Source organism: Echiichthys vipera (assembly GCF_963691815.1).
Source record: "Echiichthys vipera genome assembly, chromosome: 18".
Lineage (NCBI taxonomy): Eukaryota > Metazoa > Chordata > Actinopteri > Perciformes > Trachinidae > Echiichthys > Echiichthys vipera.
This window is the reverse complement of record NC_139843.1, coordinates 14,076,889-14,100,773: the sequence shown is the minus strand read 5'-3', so window position 1 is coordinate 14,100,773 and position 23,885 is coordinate 14,076,889. Positions and strand designations below refer to the sequence as shown.

At 44.0% G+C, this 23,885-nt stretch overlaps 1 protein-coding gene across 1 annotated transcript in view; it reads left to right on the top strand.

Annotated features, from left to right (window-relative positions):
• The first annotated feature begins 5,103 nt into the window (after window positions 1–5,103).
• Window positions 5,104–23,885, top strand: part of capn15 (calpain 15) — a 35,983-nt gene continuing 17,201 nt past the window's right edge. The window contains exons 1-2 of the mRNA XM_083933284.1: window positions 5,104–5,338; window positions 19,496–21,140. Coding sequence (XP_083789410.1) covers window positions 19,518–21,140 — 1,623 coding nt within the window. The 5' untranslated portion in view covers window positions 5,104–5,338; window positions 19,496–19,517. The remainder of the gene's footprint in view (window positions 5,339–19,495; window positions 21,141–23,885) is intronic.

The following is a 23,885-nucleotide window of genomic DNA, read 5'->3' as shown; positions in this document are numbered from 1 at the left end:
ATGTATCTTTGATGTAGGCTTGTTCGTGTTGCCCCATGTGCATGGTGCATGACTGTATGAATGAGTGTGTGTGTGTGTGTGTGTGTGTGTGTTTGTGTCTTTGACAGTGTGCTCCCAGGCCCTGCGGGGGGAAGCCAGACTGGGGAGATGCGGCTGCATGTCCCAACACACAAGGAGAGATGGAAGGCTGACACAGATCCTCGGCAGGAGGAATAATCAATGCCTCAATATGTTGCCAAACATTATCTTTAAATGCATAATTCATAGAACAGGAAGCAATTTTGGGACCCTAATTTAAAGCCGTTCCTGTTAAAACTACTGTATGTGTTGTGGATGTCGTTTAGTCTCTGTATTAATTCACTATTCTGAGATTTCTTTTGCTTTTATAAAAAATATTACTGTCACAAATATATACAGTTATGCATAGCATTATGAAAAAAAAAAGAGCAAAGATTCCATTCACTTTGTTAAACATCTTTTTCATCTACTGGGTTTACAACCAGTATCTGACACACAATACTAAAAGCCTAATAATTGTACAAAATGAATTGGAATATTGATTCTTAATTTGTAAATAGTATTGCATACCATAGGATGCTCTGTTTTATGACATCATCATTGCCATGGACAACACATGGTCATATGATTAAATGTAGACCCAATGGTTTCCACCCCTAAAAGTGATCTCTGTCAATAAGTCGATTAATCAAATAGTTAAGCGAAAGAAAAATACTTGACTATTTTGATCATTTATTTATTATTAAGGTCATTTTTCAAGCAAGACGACATGTATTCCCTCATCCAAGCTTCCACATGGTGAATTTTTGCTGCTTTCATTTATTTGATGTGATAGTATACGTTCCAATTTTGGACTATAAGTCGGACAGAACAAACAATCTGAAGAGGTCGCAATAAATTAATTAATCAAGCCATCCTTCACGGTCAAAAATGATTTACTAACAGCAAGGTGCTGCTGATTGCCCTGTCTTGGCTGGCTTTTATGTGCCATGGGTAATTTGAGATATTAATCATTACATCAATTAGGGACAATTAGATTAACACGATATAGGGACTATAATAATTCAATATTGTAAGCTTTCTGGCTTTAGTGTGGTTTTAGTCTTCCTAGTGTTTTGGCCACCCAGTGTTTTATAAATGAGCAGGAGGCTATTTTGCTGGTGTTGCACTTAATGACAAGTATGGCACTGGTCCATCAGACTGTCAACTTTTCTCATCTGGACTTGTGAAAACTTCCCTTGCACAAGGTTGTAAACAAGTATAATCGTGAGTCATCACAGGGGGGAGCTTTTCCTGCTTGTCATTAGCCACACTCATGTCCGTGGCTGCCTGATTTGCTCCGTCCTGCTATGCACTGTATATGTGTGAGGCAACCACATCTGTGGTGATATAAACCACCGCCACCACCCTTGTGTCCCCTCATGTCCTCTCAGGAGTCCATGACCATGTAAAGTGACCCTCACCTCTCCACACACACGTGCACACATGCCCTATGAAGCATACAGTGACACACACTTTTGTCCCTCGTGCATGCATTGCCCCCCACTCGCCCACACACACATCTTTTTCCTTTTCCCCTAAGACAATTGTGTTGTTAACTTTCTATTGTGGAAGCCACCAGTCATTTCCACATGTGTGTTGGCTATGAAACAGCAAAAGAGCCGACTAAAAGCATCCTTTTCCTGGCTAGCAGGGTCACAATTTGTCTCATATAAACACAGGACACACCTTAGCCCAACAGTTTTCACATATCCTTCTGACCCCCTTACCTCCCAAAGTGCTCTTCTTTCCACTGACACAGGATACCACTCAGTGTTTAAATGTGAGCCAAACTGCCTGTCTATCTTTGGTATAAGTCAAAAAGAACGGCATAACACTCTTTGTGGTACTGTTTTAGACTTTCAGTGGACATTTAGTGGAGTTTTTGTTGCGAGAGAAAGTCTTAAACCAAGCTGAACACTGAGGCTGGTGTCTTTTGTGTCTCCCAACGTGCCTCGCTCTGGGTTTCCCTAGCATTGTCATGACAACAGTGTGTACGCACCGACAGTGGCCATTGAAAACAATACACCAACGAAGATTTGAGTAAAGTGGGGCTCGCTAGCAAGTTTTCTTTTTTAGCCGTTTCTGAAAAGTTAGAGCACACACAAAAAGAAAAGTCCCAGCTGAAATTGTCTTATTTCGCTCCGGCGAAGAACAAGTGCACAAGTGTCTAATGCTGGAGTCACAAAAGAAGTGTACACAGATGCATTCATTCGCATACCTTTCTTGGCGAAGAAATCTTCCTTTTCCTTCCCCCGCACCGTGTCGGGAGTTAGCCGACGTCTACTTCACTTGCGTCACGTTGCCCAAAAGATAAAGTTTGTAACGCCGGTATTAACATTTCCTCAGCATGTATCCTGGAGTGTGGACGCTGTGAACACGACGTGTGAGGAACAACTTCCAGCGGTAACTCTCTCCGCCCAGACTCAATCTCAAGTCCTCTGCCTGCTTCTATCAAAGGATGCTTTGCTCCGCCTCACTCAACCCCGGAGATAAATCACTGTAAACCCACAGATTTATAGATTGTGTCTCTTTACCCGCGGTGGTGGTGGTGGCGGAGGAAGTACTAACATCACTTACTTATGGAAAAAGAGCAATACCACCGTGTTACAGCAAGTAGGCCTATAACACCTCCATAATAAATCAGATCCAGAAACTATATAGAATTTTAAACTACGTCATAAAAATAGATTAATGTATGCAAATGGTATATGTTTTTATAGAAAATTAGGTAAATCATTGTTTGTGTTTGTGTGTGTGTGTGTGTGTGTGTGTGTGTGTGTGTGTGTGTGTGTGTGTGTGTGTGTGTGTGTGTGTGTGCATGCTTGTGTTCAAATGTGTTTATACTATGGTTTTGTGTTATTGTACTAATGTCCTGTACTCTTTTTTTGTTTGTGATTCCTGTTGTTTCTTGCGCCAACATTTGGACAATTTGAATTTATTTGACAAGTGAATACATTTGAAAACCTGTGAATACATTCAAAAAGTCACTTAGCCTATACTAAAAGTACAAAAGTGTCAGCATTAAAATATCCTAACTCAATTAAAAGTAGCCTACTCATTATGCAGAATGGCACATTTCTCAATAATGTATCATACTGGGTTATAATTATTGATGCATTGACGCACATCACTTTAATATTGCAGTTGGTACAGATAACCTATATACTGTAACTTAACCAATAATAAGTTGATTTGTATTTTCTATTATTAATGTAAATCTGCAAAATACCTAAAAGCTAAATAACGTTATCGAATAAACACAGTGGAGTAAAAATGTAGGAACAATATTTCCTTCTGGAATATATTGAAGTAGAAATTAAAAAAATGGAAATAGTCATGTAAAGTAGCCTACAAGTACTTCAAAATTGTAGGCCACTTAAGTACAATACTTGAAGTGACAAAATTAGTTACATTTCTCCCCAAGGATGTTAAAGCATTTTACTGAGATTTATACTTATTAGCCTATTAATTTATGAACTTCCTTCAAGGTTACACTTCGCATGGAATCAGTCACCCAACACAAATCATGGGTTTTTATTTCCTCCAATGGTTCAAACACACATCCAAGTTAATTCTGGTGATTGATTGCACACAGGAAAATTATCTTAATAAGACATTAATAGCTTTTCAGATTTCGCTCTGCTATCACATTATTGAAGTACACCGACCCGGTTGATATTGGCCTAATCCCCTGAACTTCCCCGGTTCAAACAACCTGGGTGACACCGGCATTAACAGAGATAATCCAGGCCCACTGAATGTTTCACATGCTACTCTTTATCCTAATGAAATTTACAATTTACTGGTGGTTTTAAAGTAATAACAGATTGGTAAAATTAAATCTACAATTAATTATATTTAAAGGTAATGTATGGCTTGGTTGCTAGAGTGGCTACTCGAAGTAACAGAGCCCCAGACCCGTAAGGTCATTCTGCATTCTGTAGTGGCCATAGTAGTAATATACTACAATATTTCAAACTTTTTCCATAGGATTAATACATTTAAGGCTGCAGTTCAAGTACTTCAAAGCAACACTGTCAGTAGATCAAAACATGGTCCCAGCTTCAGTTGTGGTAATGGTGGTTGCAACAGCAGCGGCAACAGCAACCACAATCCATGGAATACAGCACTGGTAGTAGTACGATACAATAGGCTATGATATATGCCTGTATTCTCCTATTCATCAAAATATGTGACACACAAAGCAGTGAGGGGTCACACAATGTGTCACCAGTTTGCACAAAAAACTATTACATAACAAAATAATAACACAGATATCCATATTGCATAGAATTAGGCCTACAATAGACATAATTGCCAATAATCATATTCTATCAGCCACATTAAAAGTTGTAGTAATAACAATATTACAAGCATCTTATAGGTTGTCAGAGGACAGAGCTCAGATGTTACTTTTTGTTGGGTGACATTGCTGACATTTAAACATGTATTATATTTATTTGCACGATCCCTGTAACTGAAGTGATAAAGCACTTTCCTTTGTGGGCTGCTTTATATAACCTATCATTTTAGAAACATATTTAAAGAAACTGTGAAGTGATATGATCTGTTGTATTGCATTCACTCACAGCCCCACACATTGCTGATACAATGGTTCAAGCCGAGTGCCACTAGGTGACACTAGAGTGCCACTATCTGGCACTGGCCTATGAGGTGGAAGGGGGCAATCTACCCTGAGATTTTAAACTCAAGATTTAAATCCAGCCACAGCAACAATGTCGGCTAACACAATCAAAGAAGAAGATTAAATGACACATTTGAATATATATCTATTTCAGTTTGGTATAATATAATCCAATGGTGACGACATTCGCACCCGGATATCCGAGTTGAAAATGCCCGTGTTGAACATGGGAAATTGAGTTTTCTACCCTCGCATTCTTGAACGGCTTTTACGTGCGTCTACTTGCGCACGCAGACACTCAGCAATCACCCGGTACGCATTTGACGTACGTGCGTTCTCTGTTTGCTCCTTGGAGATTCCCCTTTCCTTCCTGGGCTGTTTGAGATAAACCTACCGCGGTCACTCGCATGAGTCTCGTCAATACCTGACCGACCGATAAGAAACTGTACATGTACGCGTTTGTCCCAAATGTCTGAAACATACAGCGGAAGGGGGGAGCGCGAAGCTAAAGCCCGGAAAGGTTACGGTGGCTAAAGTACAAACCCGGGGAGCAACTTATCGTCTCGATGGCTGTGAAAAGTTAACGCACAGACGACTGAAAAACAGGAACAATTCCCCGTCGACCGACTCGAGGTAAGAATAACCGACGTTTGAGTGGACTTGGCGGAGTAAACAGCTGTAAGAAGGCACCCGTAACGTCGACCAAACGACTGAATAAGTGTCTTTGTTTACAAGGTCCCGGGCGTCCTCGCCTCGCGCTGTCTCAATGGGATTGTTGAGAGTTTTCATGTGGCTGCACCGTATAGCTAATGTTAGTGTCAGTGACAGGGCTCACAGGCTTACTGTCTGCCCACAAATAGATTGATTATGTGACAGCGCCTTGTATTTAAACATTACGGTCTGTGGAGTTCAAATTATATTATATTCCCGCCGTTGCACAGCACATAACATGATCATAGAAACAACAGCATGGACATATGTCTTCTACTTGTCTGCTCAGGGGAGTTGGGCAGGTCAGAGGTCAAGGTTGGGTAGATGAACTTGTATCTAGAGACACATTTAGGGGCTGGCTTCCTGAACACTTCAGCAGGGTCAGGGTGGGATGATGACGTGTGACCCGAGGCCCTGAACTTCCCACATCCAGTTGAAGGTTTGGCTGTATAGAATCAATATTGAAACCAAGACTAATCGAATTGTTTTTTTTCTGCTGTGAGAAATGTACACCAGAGAGAAAACAAGTATGGGACGGTCAGGGGCATTTTTGGGTGGTGTAGAAATGACAACCTACAGTGTACCGTGAAATCAGCTCACATCCTCCCTTTCCCTTCTTCCCCCTTCTATTTCCCTGGAGAATAGAAACTAAATCTAATCTCTCTCTCTCTCTCTCTCTCTCTCTCTCTCTCTCTCTCTGGCACTGACTGGGGCAGCTGCTGTGTCTCTGGGGGGCTTCTGACTTGCAGAGGGACAGGTGGCCCTCAGACAGGTGCACCCTTAACAAAGGGGTTGCAGTCCTGTGACTTCAGGGTTGGTTTATATGCCATTTCCCCATGTTTTGCTGCATCATGTCTACAATCTGTGCAAGCTGCTTCAGTTCATTTTGCATGTATACATGCTCTGTTTTGTAATTTTGAGTATGCTGTTAGAGGCAAGGCTACATTGAAACCACTGAAATGGGATTGCACAACCTGCACTTACTTTTGACCGTTGTATGGAGTTTTACAACAAATACAAGTACGCTGTTTGTGCCAAGCTTTTCTGTATGACGCAAACATTCTCGACAGCTCCAACTGGGGTCAACATAGTTTAAAATTATGTTACATATCTTAGCCTAACTGTTCTCTGGCATGTACTCGGAAATCAAGTTTACCAGACAAACAAGTTTCAGTGTCAACACCTTTCCAGGGAAACCAAAAAAGGAGTCATGCTTGGAGCTGTGCATTAAGCAGCACACACACGTCATTACTGTGAAACTAAGCAGAGTTCCAGACAAATTACTGGCCCCCGCAGGCAGCCTGCTCGACCTGAATTGGGAGTTCACGGCTAATGGTTTCAATGATGCTTATAGAAAAGGTGCGGTATGTAGTAGGAGTATTTGTCATGGTTAGGCATGTGCTTTACGCATCGGTTTGCTGGTGAACACTGTGAATTCAAAGAGAGAGTATCAGAGATCAGAAAAAAAGAGGTCAGCAAAGTGATATGAAGTGGAAAAGAGAGGAGAGGGGGAAAGTTTGAAGGCTTATCTCAGTAATGTGCGGGGACAGTTGTGCAATGATGAGTGTTGCAGTCACCACTGTCTTCTACTTAACCCTTTCCTCACCGCTCCGGCACACTGACTGTGAAGGCTGAGGCATAGCTTTCATTCTCAAGGAGCCAATATAAAAACATATGGGACATTAAGGGCTATTAGTTTACATGGGATGCGTTGGGTTGTGCTGCACCCTGCCCATGCTGGTTCTGACAACCATCACGAGCCATTACACCGGGATCCTATTCACATTAATGAGTGAGATCCCCACGACTCTATTGCTCTATTGAGGTTTATTTAAATCTCTTGAACGTAGCCTCCCAGCCCTTTCCCTCTGCTCGCCAGAGCCAGTGCGCCTGCGCTCTGCTGACACTCCAGTAATCCGCTGTTATAGGAGGAGATTGCATCCTCGTCCACTTTGCTCACGCTACCAGTGAGGGAGAATTAAAGCCCGTGGAGGAGAAAAAAAATAACGGGAGAATAGGGGGACATTAAACGGGGCCATAACATGCCCAAATGGATCTAACTAGATGCAGGCGTTCTGGGATGGAGCAGCTCAACACTGTGTGCATGCGGCAGCGTGACATGGAGCGATGATATCTCCTAATGTAAGACAACAAGGCTCAGCATCTCCAGCCACGAACGCAGGGAAGATGAGATGAACGCAGGCTGGAGCGGACCCGGCGGAAGATGGTGAAATTTGCCACTGAGTGCTCCTTCCCGGATGAGATCCCCTCGGCTTTTTTAAGCCTCTACATGTCGCCTCCTGCACGGTACTCCCCCTGGCCTCTGTACCGCTGTGTGGAAACGGAACACCTTTAAAAAAATAAATAAAAAAAAGAATACAAGTAATGCATCGCAGTACTTTTAACGGGGCTAAATTGATATGCATTATCAAGTAACATTCACTGCGATCTGGGAATCTAAAGTGTACATTTAAAGCCCCGTGCGATCGCTTCGTCTTTCCCCCTAAGAAGCAGCCAAGACTGCGTGTAAAATAAAGCAAACAAACCACGGAGTATCGCCCTTCTTTTGACTTTTGCCTCCTGGCTTTACAAGCTATCGATACTCGTCAGGGAAAGAAGACGCAAATGATGCTCGTTTCCTTCAGAGGTTTCGCCTGTAAAGTGACTTGCTATGACAGGCCGGCAAAGTCCACATAAATCTGAGCGCAAGTTGATGAACTAGTGTGCCCGGCCTCGGCGGTGGGATCAGACAGAAATTAAGCTGTCTCTCCCTCTCTCCCTCTCTCTCTGAGACAGCGGAAACCCGGATCATCTCCCGTCCTCGCGCTGGCAGAGCACCGCGGGCCTGAAACGGAACATCCCTCTCACCGGGACTCCGTCGGATATTACACCCAACCGAAAGCTAAACAGTTTCACGCTGTGGCAACTGTTTGAGGTTTAAAGAGCAGCTCCGTGTATATCCGGGTTAAATCTTGTAACTTCATGTGAGTTGTCATTCTTTTTTTTTCTTCTTTTTTTTCATGTGGAAAATTCAAACCTCGGGAAATACTCCTTAGTAGTGATTTTAACCCCCCTGAGAAAGCCCCTCCCCAAGGGGCTCCAAACATGACGTTGTCTCCAGTAGGAGAAACGCAGCTGGGGGTGTTTTTTCAGCGGTGAACTTCCACAGCAGCTGTTACTCAGACTGGATGTCTGAAAGATGAAACTTGGATATTAGCATACTTGTAGTTTTGCCAACACCCTTCCCAGCAAATGCGATGCATTGATTTCCTCCAGTGCCCGCATTGTAAATAACTCTGTGGATATGTTTTTATGACTTTTATAACAGCAAAATCCATGCCACCATCAGCCCCTATCAGCTGTCTTTATGGACCATGATGCAGTTGTGCTGTTCTGGGTTTTTTTTTTCCCACTCCCCTTCTTGAACCTTGCATTTTCCAGAGGTGTGCTCTTTGGCTGCTGAAATGCTGAGAGACTGCGAACACAATTACCTTTGCACCAGAGCTTTTCCTGCTTTTGCTAATTGATTGTTTTTTTTTTGAGCATGTGCAAAGGAAGGAGGAACTAGGCATGATACTGCACAGACTGGGGAGATGTGTCACAAGGAACACAAGAGGAATTATGAGGGGCACTATGGAAGACCTGGTGCAGAGTGTTACTAGCTTAAAGTCTACAAGAGAGAGAGTTAAGAGCTTTTGCTGTGCGAAAATTGTATTTTTTTCATCTGAGACCAACCACTGAATGGGAATCAGCACTCCACGCGTCAAATTACTGTTTGAATTGAGAACTTCTTCTTCCCTCCAAGCTCTGTGGGATATCCAGCCCGCATACTTGGCCACCTGCAAGTAACGCTCCGTTTTTGAGTACCCTTATCTCGGATTCCCTGCTGCTGTGGTTCTTATTTGTTTTTATCCTAGCGCCCTCAGAGGTCTTTTGCTGCAGGAAGTTCTTCTGATTTGAAGTCAAAAGTTGTCAACAGGAAGTTTACAGTGAATACAAACAGATGATTTCTGTTATGGTCCAAACAACCACTTTTGGTCCTCAGTATCTCAGTTCGGATCCCTCGTTCACCTCACTGCTCTAGGGAAAAGCAAAACAAACAGATCCCCCTCCATCCTTAGAGTGAATTCAGAGAGTTTCCTATCGCCGTGGTGATGGGGAGCTCAGCCTCATCTCTCACTGCAGAGACAGAGTCAGATCATGGCTTCCGCAGCACCCCGTACCCATCGTCACCCCCTGTGGGCTGGCTCAGGAACAGCCACAGCAGCCCGATGTGGGGCACCACCTTCATCACACGTCAGCAGCAGCACCCGCTGCCTCACCGAGAGCGCAGGTAAGGGGCGAGCCAACACTATCTGCCCAGCCAGATGCAACCACCTTATTTCTCAGTTGAGTGCACTTGGGTCACGGAGCGGCGGGCTGGCATGGCATGGCCAGTTGTTGGGGAAGCCGCAGGAGGATGAGACTTGGCGTTGTATCACCATTTAAAGCATATAAACTGGCACTATTTTGAGGCAATTGTACTGATGTTTTCATCGCTTCAGTATTTGGGCTGTAAGCTGACACAGTTCATCAGTTTTGTTTACTTGAGAAAGGTACTGCTTTGTTTTTCACAGGCTTTTAGAAACCGAGGATTCAATAACCTCACAGCGATGGATCAAATCCCTGTTTCATCAAAGCTTATCTAATCAAAGCCTGCATTTTGATGTTTTTTTATTTTTTATGATGCAGACAAAATCTGACTAAGCCGGATTTGTAAACCAAAATCTCACCCCATTGGTTCCTCCTGCCTCAGCTGTACAGTATGTGCCACAGTTCATGCAGTGCTGAGTGGATTGCCTGGACAGACAGCTTGACCTGGCCACTGTGAGCCCAATGAAAACCAGCCCAAGGGTAATTAGAAGATGAGTTTTGCTGTCTTGCTTCATTTTTTTTTAAATCAGGCTTTAATATAAGCTTTGATTTAAGAACTTATTAAAAACAGTGGATGGATACATTCTTTTGGTGAATGCGGCTGCTCTGTTCAGTCAAAACTCACATCTACGGTCTGTTGTTTGCTGTGAATAGAGGCTTCTTTTCAGAAAATAGCCCATTTAGAGTTTCTCTAACAACACACTTCTTATTGAGCTAGCAGCAGCAGCTGTGTAATTGTTCGTGGCTTAAGTCGAGCAGAGCAAACTATTTGTTGAATAGACATGCTATTCATAATACACGCTGTTTTGTCAGTATTGACTGCATGGAAAAAATATATATTCAGTTACTGTATTTACAAGAAAGACTTTGCTGCAGTAATCCATTGTTCCAGTCATGGGCCTCTGAGTCACTGTCAACACAGTGAAAGGCCTATCAGCAGCGTGTAAGAAGCTCAGCATGAATGTGCAGCTCATCCAGCAGTTTTGACTGACTTTCTTCCAAAGGATGATCTTCCCAACCTCCCTCACACAAACCTGTTTAGAAGCGTTTCCAGTTTTCCGCTTTTTTGGGTCATGTCTCCCGGAACAGGAACAGGCAGTTGTTATCGACCGCATGTAGTGTATTGAAGTTGTTGCTGAGTCACTAAGGGCATCACGGTCCGGTTGTTAGTTATTGATTTTCAGAGAGCCCGATCACATTTCCCCACAATGGATGTCATTATTTATTCAGCATCAGTCTCCAGTTGGGCTTTCATCTTTCTTGATTCCTGCCCACCGCTGTCGATGCTTTCCTTGCAGCTGCTCTACATTTAACAGTTAAGGCAGTCACTGCTTTTCTAAAATATAGACACAGTTGCTTTTTAGCCCATGCTTTAACACGGCTCCATCAACCATAGCTCTATGCATGAATGACACTGAAATGTAGTTCATACTGTCAGTGTAGTTTTGCATCATACAGTCACCTTGCTTCTTTATTTAGCAAAACTCCTCCATTGGGTTTGTGCATCTCTGTAGCAACAAGCCACTGCCTCCATCCCCAATCAGACACACAGTCAGTCAGCTGAGGACGTAAACACTAGCAGCCATGTAGAGATATACAGTACACACTGGTTCTGTCATCTGCTGGGAGGCAGAGAGGGACACACACACACACACATACGCACACGCGCATGCTCTGACAATAGATGTTTTAGAAACACTATGCAGTGGCACTTGGAACATGCCCTCTTATCTACCCCTACTCCCCCTCTCTCACACACACTCAGTCGCAGTCTTATGCGCATATACACACTGCTGTGTGAGCCTAACAATGTTAGGCAAGCTTTGCTGAGCTGTGACAGAGCATGAAATACAGAAACAACAGAACACTATGAGCTCAGCTTAACTTCAGCCGTTCTCATACGGTTTATTCTTTTAATATATTGTCCTTATAAGATGTTTTATCTGCCTTGTTTCTCTTACCTTAGAAACTGCATGAACAGTCTTGTCCTTAGGTAATTGAATTTGTTTGCATCAGGCAGCGACCCATTGACTTTGGGAAGTGTTTGTGTGCACTGAATCAGTACCTCCACTGTGAAGTTTCAGTCAAGATAACAACCCATTCAGCAGACAGAGATGCGCAATGTGATGAGGTGTAGTTGTGTGAGCTGCGATGTTTCATACCCTTGGAATATCACTCCCTTTTTTCCATTTTTTAGAGCACCACAATGCAGTTTTCCCAATGCCATTATCGTTCAAGTAAACAATATGTGACTGTGCTTCATTATCAGTGCTGTAGGGTTCCGTTGCACATGGCCTTTGGAGCCCTTTAAAGTTAGTGTCTGCTCTCCCCAGAGTCGATCCCAGTCTCCACTGTCCCAGCATGATGGATGATGGCGTTTATCGCAGCTCGTGTAACGGCTCTCCTCCCTTTAATTGGATTAAAACGGGTCCACTTGGATTCAACCAGTGTGGTCTCTGGCCATGTTTATGTCTGAATTATTTTAGCACGTCCTTCCCTGGCTATCGCCTGCTTGTCTGACGAAGACGGGGTCCGCGTCAGGACAGTCCCCAAGCCACCAGAATAGATTTGGCACAGTCTTTTTCTCACAGTGTGGCTTTCTTTGGGAAACCGTGCACTGATGCAGGAAGAAAAACAAGCCTATTGGCACTGAAACTGACATGATTCCAGATCCCCCCCCCCCCAACACACACACACACACACACACACACACACACACACACACACACACACACACACACACACACACACACACACACACACACACACTCTTGTTGCCATGGAAATCTGTAGCATGTGTTCAGTAACCTAATTCTAGTGGGCCCTAGATATGTGGTAACCTCTAACACTCTCACAAAGAAACATGTGCTGGCAAATTGCACCTCTGGAGGAAAACAAGCTGATTGCTCATGTCGGTGTATAGCGATGAGCTAGAGAAACCTCAAAGAAGAAGTGGTCTGCCTTCAAGGACTGAATTTGTGTCTTAGAAACAGGAAGTAAAACTCCACTCTGTGCTGCCTGTCTGACAAGTTCCCCTCTGGCTGAAGGCAGCGCTGTGTCAGCAGGGCTCCTGCCCTCCAGGTTTGGGTGCCTGCAGGAACTTCTTCCCCTTCTTCCTTCCCGTCTCTGGAGCTTCCTGCTTGCTCTCTCTGTGCTACTGATGTCTGAAACCCAGTCAGACAGTTTCCTCTGTTTAAAGATTCAAATGTCTGAATCTGCCTCCACCGTTGACAGTTTCACCGCTCAAAAATGAGCACCGGTCGTGAAATATTCACGAGGGCACAGCTGGAGGTCAGAAGCCACTGTTATTTTCCGTTCCCCTCTTTTGACCAGTATTTGCATATCTTCAGTCTCTTATTCAGGAGACAAGATTGTTCATTCATATTTAATTTTGAAAATAGCTCTGCGTTATGATGTGTTGATTATCAGGTGGTTGACCGTCTGGGTCAGGCTTACATAAAAAAAAAGAACGACAACTTTATGTGACTTAAAAAAGCATAACCACACTCAGATATTCTCATACATTCTATTGCCCTGACACATAGCATTTACACAGCAACACACTTGTTTCTACAGCATCACACCAATCTTGTGATATTCCCTTTTCATAGTGCATAGCCACAGCAATGTTTATTGGAGGAATGTCTCAGCCTAAGGGCTCTTTTTCAAAAGACCTTTTTGTCTAATTTGCCTTGGCTGGACCGTGTGCCAACTGCCAACACAATAACATTTTATACATCTATTCTGTATCCAAAAGTCTCATTAAAATGCGTCCTGCTCAATGTCACTGCATCAAAACTTCCCCAATTATCTTGTTGTGCTGTCCCCTGTGACTAAGGCGACGCTGTCATCATGTCTCAGCATGTCACAGTAGAATCTCTCTGTTTGAGCTCTAGATTCACCGCCTCAGATATGTTATGGCCATTGGCTCAGCTCCTTCCTGTTTTTGTAACAAATGAATTCTGGAGACCTGTCAGGGTTGAGTTATGAGTCCTATTCAAGCCACAACATATTACCTGGCTGGAAGAACAACTGAGGCTGTTACAGTTAACTCCCAAGTCTTTGACCCTGAAGAAAAAAATGTACAAGAATGACTATTAAGTGAAATAGTTGTTCTGATCTTGCATGATGAAGTGATAAACAATACCACTTGCCAGCAGAGCAGCTGCAGACAGATTGCATTCATTACTAAAGTTTTTTTCGAGTGTGGTAAAGAATGTGTTAAAGCAATCCCCAAGACACTGACGTTTTCTGGGTGTGTTCAGATGCAGCAGAATGTTTCAACTTCTTTTTTTTTTTTTTTACAGCTAGTGTGATCCAAAGGCCTTATTGGCCTCTGATAAGTCTAATTTTTAATAACAAGCTGTGCTCTGCTAAGCAAGTATAATCACTCAGTTGACATGACTCAGAGTCTGTCTGCTAGTGGTTTTTGCATGGCGAATAAAAAAAAATAAACAAACGTATTAAGCACAAGCATTAATGCCAGAAAACCATGGGTAATGCCCCTGCGGCTGGCACTCCCTGCGTCCCCGTTACTTCTAGGGTTGCAGCTATTAAACAGGTTCATGATGAAGTGCACAATAACCAAGACCTTTTTCTAACATAAACATTTTATAAGATACACTATCTATGTCTCCAGCGATCTCCCTGTCTTCACTCCAAACTGCGCCTGTAAATATTTATCAGAAGAGTGAGTCACTATATTTGAGTGTGTTTTTCTGTGTGGGGGCTTCGTCTTGAGCCCGCCTTGAAAAGTGAGCTCACTTCAACTCTGTTGTGCTGTTGGAAAATGTTCTTTAGAATTTTGTTTGCTGAATTTCTCTGATGTGCAAATCATCTGCAAACAATCATGTCCTGAGGTTGATTCTATTAGATTTCGCACCACGTAATACAGGCATGAGGATTATAAAGACAACAAGACTGAAGCTCCGTAGTACAATTCAAGACGGCAAACTTTACTCCTTTTGAATCTTGACAATGGCAGCGCATACCAGACATAGGCCGTATAAAAAAATGAACGTATCCTCTCCGTCGAGGTCCGATCTCTCAGCTTGATGCAATCGTCCTCGCCTATGGGAGTCAGCATCTTGTCGGACTCCGCCTAATTTTCTCTTACCAAAAAAGGGCATTGATGTGACGTTGGGGGGGGGGGGGTGATGTATACCTCCGAGGCGAAGTGAGGGCCAGTGGCTTACTGTCACTCGAGGCCGCGCCCCAAATTATTCATGTACTTTAGCCGCCAATAAAATAAAAACTGCCTGGTACAAAAATATTCAACCCCCTCAGTGTCATGGAGATATGACCTAAACATACAGACTAGAATGTTTTTCTGTACCAGGCCTTAAATAGGTTTAATTATGCTGTGAAAACATTCTATTTAACATGGGGGTCAATGAGAAATTGCTCTATAATGAAACCTGCCCCTAGTGGCGACTCAGCGAACTGCAATTTTTGGCACTTCTTTATTGGATCAATCTGGAAATCCAGATCCACTCCGTCCATTCTTACCTTTCACAATAAAAGCCCTTGACTGAATATCAGTTGAGCAGAACTAGCAAAACGAACACATCACTGGTATGAATATTCATAGGCGAGCATTTAGCATTTTTGTGTCGTTTATCCGCCATGTCCCGCAGTGTGTAAAGGCCTTAGAGAAGTTTGCAGTGCTATGTAAATACTTCTTACCTTTTGGTTTAGCTTGCAGCTGTGTACAAGATTCACATTACAAGACTTTGAGAAGCATTTTTGTTGTGCAATTTCTTTGAAAGCACAGCCAGTCACAAGATGAACAGTCATGGAAAGCCTGTGTGACACTTACTGCGGGCTGACTGACAGGCCATGTGTTGTATAATATCTGTAAAGTGCTTACTGACTCAGTTTGTGTTTCAGCTTAGTCTGATGTCAGGATTCATTCATCAGACAGCCAGTTAAGGTGTTTGAATTGTTGTGGGAGAATTAAAAGCATGACATATTTTTTTTCCTTTCGTTGTTCTTTCATTATTAATCATGTTCTTTGTTTTTAGATTAGGATGGAACCAAAGACATGCCTGTCACATACAATTTCATCTATCATCATAACAAATATAGAACAGACATGTAGTTGAATGCAAATGTTTAAGCAGTTTAGACGCATTGCCATGTTTAATCATCAGGGAAATGGATTGTCAGCAGAATGTAAAAATACATGAACAGCCACAGCTCCTGCAATGGTGATGACAGTCAGTTTAGTGGTGATGCTTCTTTTTGTGTTGAATGTGCAAAGCAGAAACACTCTGCCTCCAGTGGCCAAGAGAGGTACCACACTTTCCCCCCCTCAGGCCCCGGGCTCAGGGCCAAGCACGGAAAAGGCAGTGCTAATGACTGTCGCACAAAGGCCAAATGTCTCACAGCGACGCAGGGAGAAGCTAGAGAGACTCAATTCACTTGATCTTGCAACAGAGTTCAGTATGTGGAGTGAATCCAAGTAGCCAGTCATAGGTGGCCTAGACACAGTCATCAGTGCTTTGGTAGACTTGCTTTAACCTTTGCATTTCTTAAAGCCTTACCATTCATCTTACATCCAAGAGTCAGTATGTCCTATACCTCTCTAGTCTCTAACTTTTTTCCACCCACCATGATACAGATTTTCTCAGTTTACAGAGCTAGCTAATAGTCTGCTGAAGTGCTCTGTGATTGGTCTCACACCCTGCGATGCATTGAAAATTTGGCCAGGGGTCGTTGATGTTTTTAGTTAAATTAATTTAGACTGGAAGCAGGTACTTTATGTGCTCTCTCTCTCTCTCTCGCTCACTCCCCCTCCCTCCCTCCCTCCCTCCACTGCTATTGGCAACACGCCCAGGTCTGCGACACCAAGGAACTGAGGAGCCGAGGAGCTGAAGTGGGCACTTTTAGAGCAGCTCCACTGAGCACAGGGCCAAGGACAAAAGTTGCGTCAGTGTGTCTGTGTGTATATGTGTTTGTACACACTCGTGTGAGTGGAGAACACAGGCTACGCGGAAAGCATCCTTTTATCTAGGGTTCAGGGATCACAGGCTGTAGTGGTTCATCATCTGCTGCAGGGGTGTTCTGTACATACAAAGGTGTGTGTGCGCATGTGTGTGTGTGTATGCGTGTGCACACACTCAATATGCAGTCCTGGTTTTCAATTCTGGTTGTAGTTGTTTATTATGCGCCACTTGCATTTAATATATGTTGTGCTTACAGCAGATGATAATGATATATATGGGAGATATTAAAAATTCTTTGCGAAGCTGATCACTTCAATGCAAACCTCAGCTACTGCAGACAGAAACATAATGAATTTACAATCCCTGTGCTCTGTAGAGAACCAAATCAATAGCTTTGACAAAGTCTCTGTGTGGCTGGCACTGTGACTTTGCTTTCTCGTTGGATATAAAAGAGGCCTGACAGTTATGAAAATGGCCACAGGGAAGAAGCTGTCATCAAACATGAGTTGTTGACACATGCTGCTGTTGTCATCGTCGTGGCTGTTTGCTGCCCTCAGATCGGCATGTCTTTGGAGAACTAAGCACAGGGTCGTAATGCTACGATGGGGCCGCCACTTAATTTAACCACAATTAACTAAACTGAGGATACAGCAACAAGTAGATTGAAGACTGATTTCCAAGTGTTTGTGTGTCTTTACAAAAATAGAGTTTCCGCCTCACTCAGTGGGCCAAAGTTTATGTTGGAGTGGTGCTCACTTCAGCCCATGACAATAAATGCAGTGCTAATGGCTCCTGACATGAAGCACCGGGGACTTCTACTTCCATACTTTTACTGCCCTGGGGCTGAGGACACACACAAACTAAGCACAAAGGCAGTCAAACAATATAACAAGCAACTATGCTTTATCTACAAATAGATAAACGTGGCAAGGACCCCCCCCCCCCCCACACACACACACACACACACACACACACAGAAAGAGATGCATTAGAGTCCCTCTCTGATGTCATTCTACTCTTTAGGAGGAGGGGAGTTGACAAGAGGAGAGGACCGTGGTAAGAGCTTCCCCCGGGTTCTGATGATTCGCCTGGTTTGAAAGGGTTTAATGGAGTTGAACTAAGGGTAATTAGTCGGCCAGGACACATGGAGCTGCAGTAGAGAGGAGCAGGACCTACCCGCAGTCATTTACAAGATTCCTCTATACTTCATCAGTGGAATCAAATTGACAGATTGACTATGAGGTTATTTTTTTCCAAGCTCTAATGTGAAAACAACAACCCTAATATGCAAACCAACTAAGGATTATCAGAATATGTTTCTTCATAGGAAAATACACTAGATTTTTCCACAGGGATAATGACATTTTAAAAACAGCCACAAACCAATCTTTTCTATTATTGCTTTTCGTCAAAGCAGGCAGCCTTCTCCCTCTCAACCATAGTTCTTTAACCAAAATATAATAAGGGATAAACGTGACCAGATCCACAAGCCCCACAGTCATTTTCTTAGCACCTTACTCGCCACTACCCTACAACTCCCATCCCACCCTGCGTTACCATCTCTGTGTTGGTGTTCACACATGAGCAGCTTGAGTGACAGTGACATTTACGTGCTTGTCCAGACAGCAACCTCGTCTGTCCCTGGGGGGCAGGCGTTCTTCTCCAAATCCCGTCGCTCTCTGGAGGTCTCCAACTGTGCTGCCTCCGCTCCCAAAAGGCCCTAATATACCCCCTATCAATAAGTCAGATTGACTGAAATGCGCGCCAACAGAATGACCCGTACATACCAGTCAGCCTGCAACAGCACACTGCTCTTAAAATGATGTGCAGGAGGTTTAAAATTGAGTTGTTGTCCTCTCCTCGCATTTCCCTATGAACTGTTTACACCACTAACCTCCTGTTAAAGCTGTTTATTTTTAAATAGCTTTAAATCCAGGAGTATGAATGATTTGTCGCTAAAATATGCCAGTCCTAAGTGCTGCCAGGATTAATGGACCCATGCATCCAAAATTCATTTGGAAAATCATTTGGGCATGGGATTGACATGACCTTAAGTTGCTCCCGTCTACCCAGCATTAGCATTCATAGAGAATAAAGGGAGAGGAGTGCTAAAATGAAGTGGAAGAGATCCTGTGTGTGTGTGTGTGTGTGTTTTTTCCATTCTAATAAGTGTCAGTCAGGAGGACTGAAGGAACGCTTTCCTTGGTATTCTGAGGCAATAACAGGCTGCTATCCTCAGGCTCCTCCTCTCTATGTGCTGTCTTCCTGGCCTGAATCATGTGGCCATTGTGTATGGATTTACTGCCCTCACAGCCCCCAGGAGGGAGATTTGATTTTCCCCTGCACAGGCTAATCTTTCCCTCTCACACTCTATTTTTTCTTTCCTAATTCTGCCCGTCTCACTTCCTCTTGCGGTCTCAGATTTTTTATTTTTTTTGCTGCCTTCCCTTCCTTTAGATAAGGGAGGCAGAGGGAATGAAGGATGTATTCATTCCCTCTGCTTTCACATAATTTCTTATCTCTCATTGCGTTTTCCGTTGCTCCTAATTTGCTCCTCTTCATTTAAACATTTCTCAGAATATAGTGACTGAAATGGCTCGAATGATTGAACAGTGGCATACTTTATATGTATTATTGCTAAGCGATGATATGTCATGAATGTATTACTGACTCATTTGGTTGTTGAACTTGTTTTGACTCATTGTTTTCTGCTTTCCAGCCACTCTCATTCTCCTGGCTCCATGGCAGCAGCAGTGCGAGGCAGTGAGTGGTCATGTGGACGCTGCACCTTCTTAAATGCCGGCGCAGCCCCTCGCTGCTCCATCTGTGAAGCACCGCGCCAGAAACCCGACCTTAACCAGATCCTACGGCTGAGCAGCACCGAGGAGCACCGCTGGTCCTGTCCCCGCTGTACGCTCAATAACCCCCAGGGATCTGGAGCCTGCTCTGTTTGCGGCTTCGGGCCATCCCCTGCCACTCACACACCCCCTACAACCACCATAGCTGCCACTGCCAACGGCCTCCCGCCTGCTCCAACTGAACCCCCAACACCTACTGTCACCCCGACGGTTCTACTTGAGCCCCATGGGCAGCATCCAGCTAAGGAGGAAGTGCTGCGACGGTCTGAGAGCAATGGAGAGGTGTGTGTCCTGGAGGGGCAGCACTCGGGCTGGGCTTGCCCTCGCTGCACACTACACAACACACCCGTGGCTCTGTCATGCTCAGCCTGTGGTGGGCCCAGAAAACTGTCTTTGCCTAAAATCCCCCCTGAGGCACTAGTGGTGCCTGAAGTGCGCACACCTGTACTGGGGTTTCCTGTTCACACAGCAGGGGTTGCCCCGCTACTTATAGACCTAACGGATGACTCTCCTCCACCCCCTCCCTGTGATGCTCAAGAACCTCCCCATGTCTCCTCACAGTCACTTTCTTCCCCGTTTACTACTTTCTCCTCCCTCCAAAACAACCCTGTGCCTCGCAGCAGGAGAGAGGTGCCCCCTCCAGGACGCCCACCAAACCCAGGCACCAACACTCCTAGCCCCACCTCTCCTTCAGCAGCCAGCGTGCCACCCCAGCCAGGCCCACAGCGGCCAGCCAAGCCCAAACACGCCCAACCCCAGGAACCTTCATACCCCAGCAAGCGCCTCAGTATCTTGGAGGAAGAAGATCCCCAGCATCACCCACTGACCCCCCACCTGTCTGCTGCTTCCTCAGCCGTCCCCACTTGGAAGTGCCCTAGCTGCTCATTGCCCAACCCGGGTAGCTCGTCCAAGTGCGACACCTGCCGCTCATCGCGAGCCGGTGCTGACCTTATTGACCTAGTTGGCTGCGAGACAGTAAGATTTACTCCGGCCAGCCCCTCCAGCCCGGACTTTAGCACCTGGGCCTGCTCCAAGTGCACGCTGCGCAACCCCACTGGTGCACCCAAGTGCTCGGCCTGTGGTTCTTCTAAGCTGCATGGCTTTCAGGAGCAGCCCGTGCCCCTGCCCCGCTGCTGTACACACTGTGGCGCTGCATCTTGCTCCTGTACACCTTCCTCATCCTCCTCGGGTCATAAACCACGGAAGCAAGCCCGGGGCTACCCTTCCTCTTCTTCTGCTATAGCTTCTTCTAGTTCCTCTTCCTCCTCCACCTCATCTAGCCTTCAGGAGAAGGTAGGACAGTGGAGCTGCCCAGCATGTACGCTGCTCAATGACATCAAGGCCAAGAACTGTGCAGCATGCCACACACCGCAGCAGTACCTCACCCTTCGTAAGGTGGTTAAGCCTCTGAAAAGGAGGGAGAGCATGCATGTAGAGGCCCGTCGACGAAATGATGAAGGCGAGGCCAAGGAGCTGTGGGAGAACATAGTCAGCTTCTGCAGAGAGGTAAGAGAAAAAATAGTTGTTGTTGGAAACACTTTGACGAACTATGTCTCTTTGTGTCATTAGTAAAGGGCTTAGGGCTGTCAGTGGTGAGAGCTTTTGAACTATTTATCACTTTGTTTGTATTGAATTTGCATCATATTTAGAGGGTGAACAAGAACAGCGTTGTTCGGGGTCATTTATCATCGTGTTTAACCTTTTTGTATTTTATCTTTGCACTCTGCAGATATTTTCTTGACTTCTCTGAAAAGTCCAAATCTGCTTATTCCGATGTGCAATGCATCCGAGGGTGCACATTGGCTTTCAGAGCACAGTTCCCTCATTGTAATTCCTCTTTTTGTTGTGTGTCTGGCATTGTTCCCACTCCCTCAATCTCTGTAATTTCAGAGAAATGCTAATAGGCTTTGTCAGCTCCGCTGTTTGCACTTGCTTCGTTAGCTCAGTTTTAAATGGTCGACGGGTGAATGTTGAACTGAAGATAGGGAGTGTCTCACACTATGTATACAGACTATAACCTGCCCTCAGTCACAGATATGAGATTTTGATATCACGATTATTGTTATTAATCCGGGAATATATTATACAATGCTATGGAACGAAAAAGACACAAGCATTGTGTTGGTGCTGCACATAAAACATGTCAACGTAGCCTACTTCATATTGAAAATAAAGTCTGTTTCAGGACTGTATCTCTTGTATCAGGAGACTCTAATAAGTCAATTGTTTTTTATAATGCTGACAGCCTAGTTTGAGTCAGACTTTCTATTTCCTGTCCTCAGTCGACACAAATCACAATTTAAGTGCTCCTTTCTCAAGATATTAGATTACTTTGTACAATTCATCCCACTGTATAATAGCAGACATTTCTGTGAAAGATGAAAACAATTTTTAATCATTCTGAATGTAATTTCCCATTTAATGTGAATAATTAAAGAATCAGAACTGTGGTTCTCATTAAACAGACTGCATTCTTCTTGGTTTTATCATTAAACGGCGTGAAACAACATTTTCATTAAGCTGCATAAGATGACAAGAAGTTAATGTTTTTTTTCTTAAGGGAGAAAAACGTAATTATGCTCTTGTAATTATGGGCTTGTCTGTCGTCATAACAACCTCAAATAATGATTCATTTAACCGCTCGAGCACCTCAGCATTTAAAGTTCAAAGATGCCCGGGGACAGGGTTCACACACATCCTGGAAAACCGTTGAAAATAAGGGGAAAAAGTAATCCTGGAAAATGATTTATACATTCTCCTTTTTTCCTTTAGATGAGAACAAACTACTTGGCTGTCTGTCAGAGCTTCCCAAAATGAAAAACATCCCCACCTCAAAGTCATGTTCAGGATTATATTTATGTTCAGATGGCAGTTTATGGATGAGAGTATTTTAAATAGGCTCTTATGTTGTGAAAATGCTGTGAACACAACCCCATGTCACGCCACATGGTAGCACATGCAAGTTGGATGACATAACCGCTCAAGTGGCCGAAACTATTAGTCACCGCTGGCTGGTAGCTGTAGTAGTTTTTATTATTTTATTATTCTTTAATCAATTCAACATCATTTCTAAGCACGTAAGAGATGATTTCATGGATACGTTTCATATTAGTGTATGGCACAATCTTTGTCTGTCATACCAGCCAGGGGTGTCAAAGTGATCCAGTAAAGGGCCGCTGTGTCTGCAGGTTTTCATTCCAACCAAGCAAGACAACACACCTGATCCGACAAATCAACTGTGCGAAGACAATTCGGGTGATTGCATGACTCAAGTCAGGTGTGTTTTTGCTTGGTTGGAATGAAAACCTGCAGCCACAGCGGCCCTTTCACTTTGACACCCCTGAGCTAGACCATCACTGAAAATGTCTTGGAAAATGATCTCTTAAAGAGAGAAACCCCTGAATGAGCTTGTAGCTATATATATAGAATGCATCGGAGTTCAAATATGGAAATTGATGTTTTATTTTTTAGTTTATTTATATATATGCTCAAAGAAGAAGAAGAAAAAAAGGTCAAGAAGACTTTGAGTTCCATTGTGTCTTCACATGAGCCCTGATTGGTCTGACTCACAGCTGTTTGGAGACACTAAGATGTCTTCCCTAGCAACCACAGTTAAGCTGTGGCGACCTTTTTATGTTGCTTCTTTGTATCCCACCACTGCATGCTCACTTTCTCTGCAATACTGAGTCTTTGATCAGCCTATATTATGTTGTCATGGATATGCAATTCAGTGCTGTGAAAAGGGTTAATTTTAGATCATTTGTTAGGATGAATGCTAATGAGACAAACCTGAGTGGACTAAATGAAACCTCTGAAAACAGATCGGATCCAGGTCATTGTCTTGGGGGGCAGGCTTATATTCGCTGATCTGGTTGTCTCATGCCTACTTACTATAGCGGCATGGCACCTATCCTGCCGTGTTTACAATAGCAAGTGTGCTTTGGAATGCATTATTAATGGCTTCTTTGAAAGTCACAGGGCTCATTGCTGCGAGCGTGGGAGGGAAGTTGGCTCAGTGGGAAGGGAGGATATCACAGATCCTTCATCCCCCAACTTTCCCCTCATCTTTTCCCAATTTAAGCTACTCTTTCTTTTATCATCTTTTCTTTTCTCCTACAAATATGTTAGGCCCCGCTCTCTAGCTCTGCCCCTCTGCTCTCATCAAAGTGCTTTCCCCTCTCTATCTCCCTTTTATCCCTCCATCACATCTGTCCCCACATGCTCCTCCTGCTATTTCTTTCCTCCTTCACT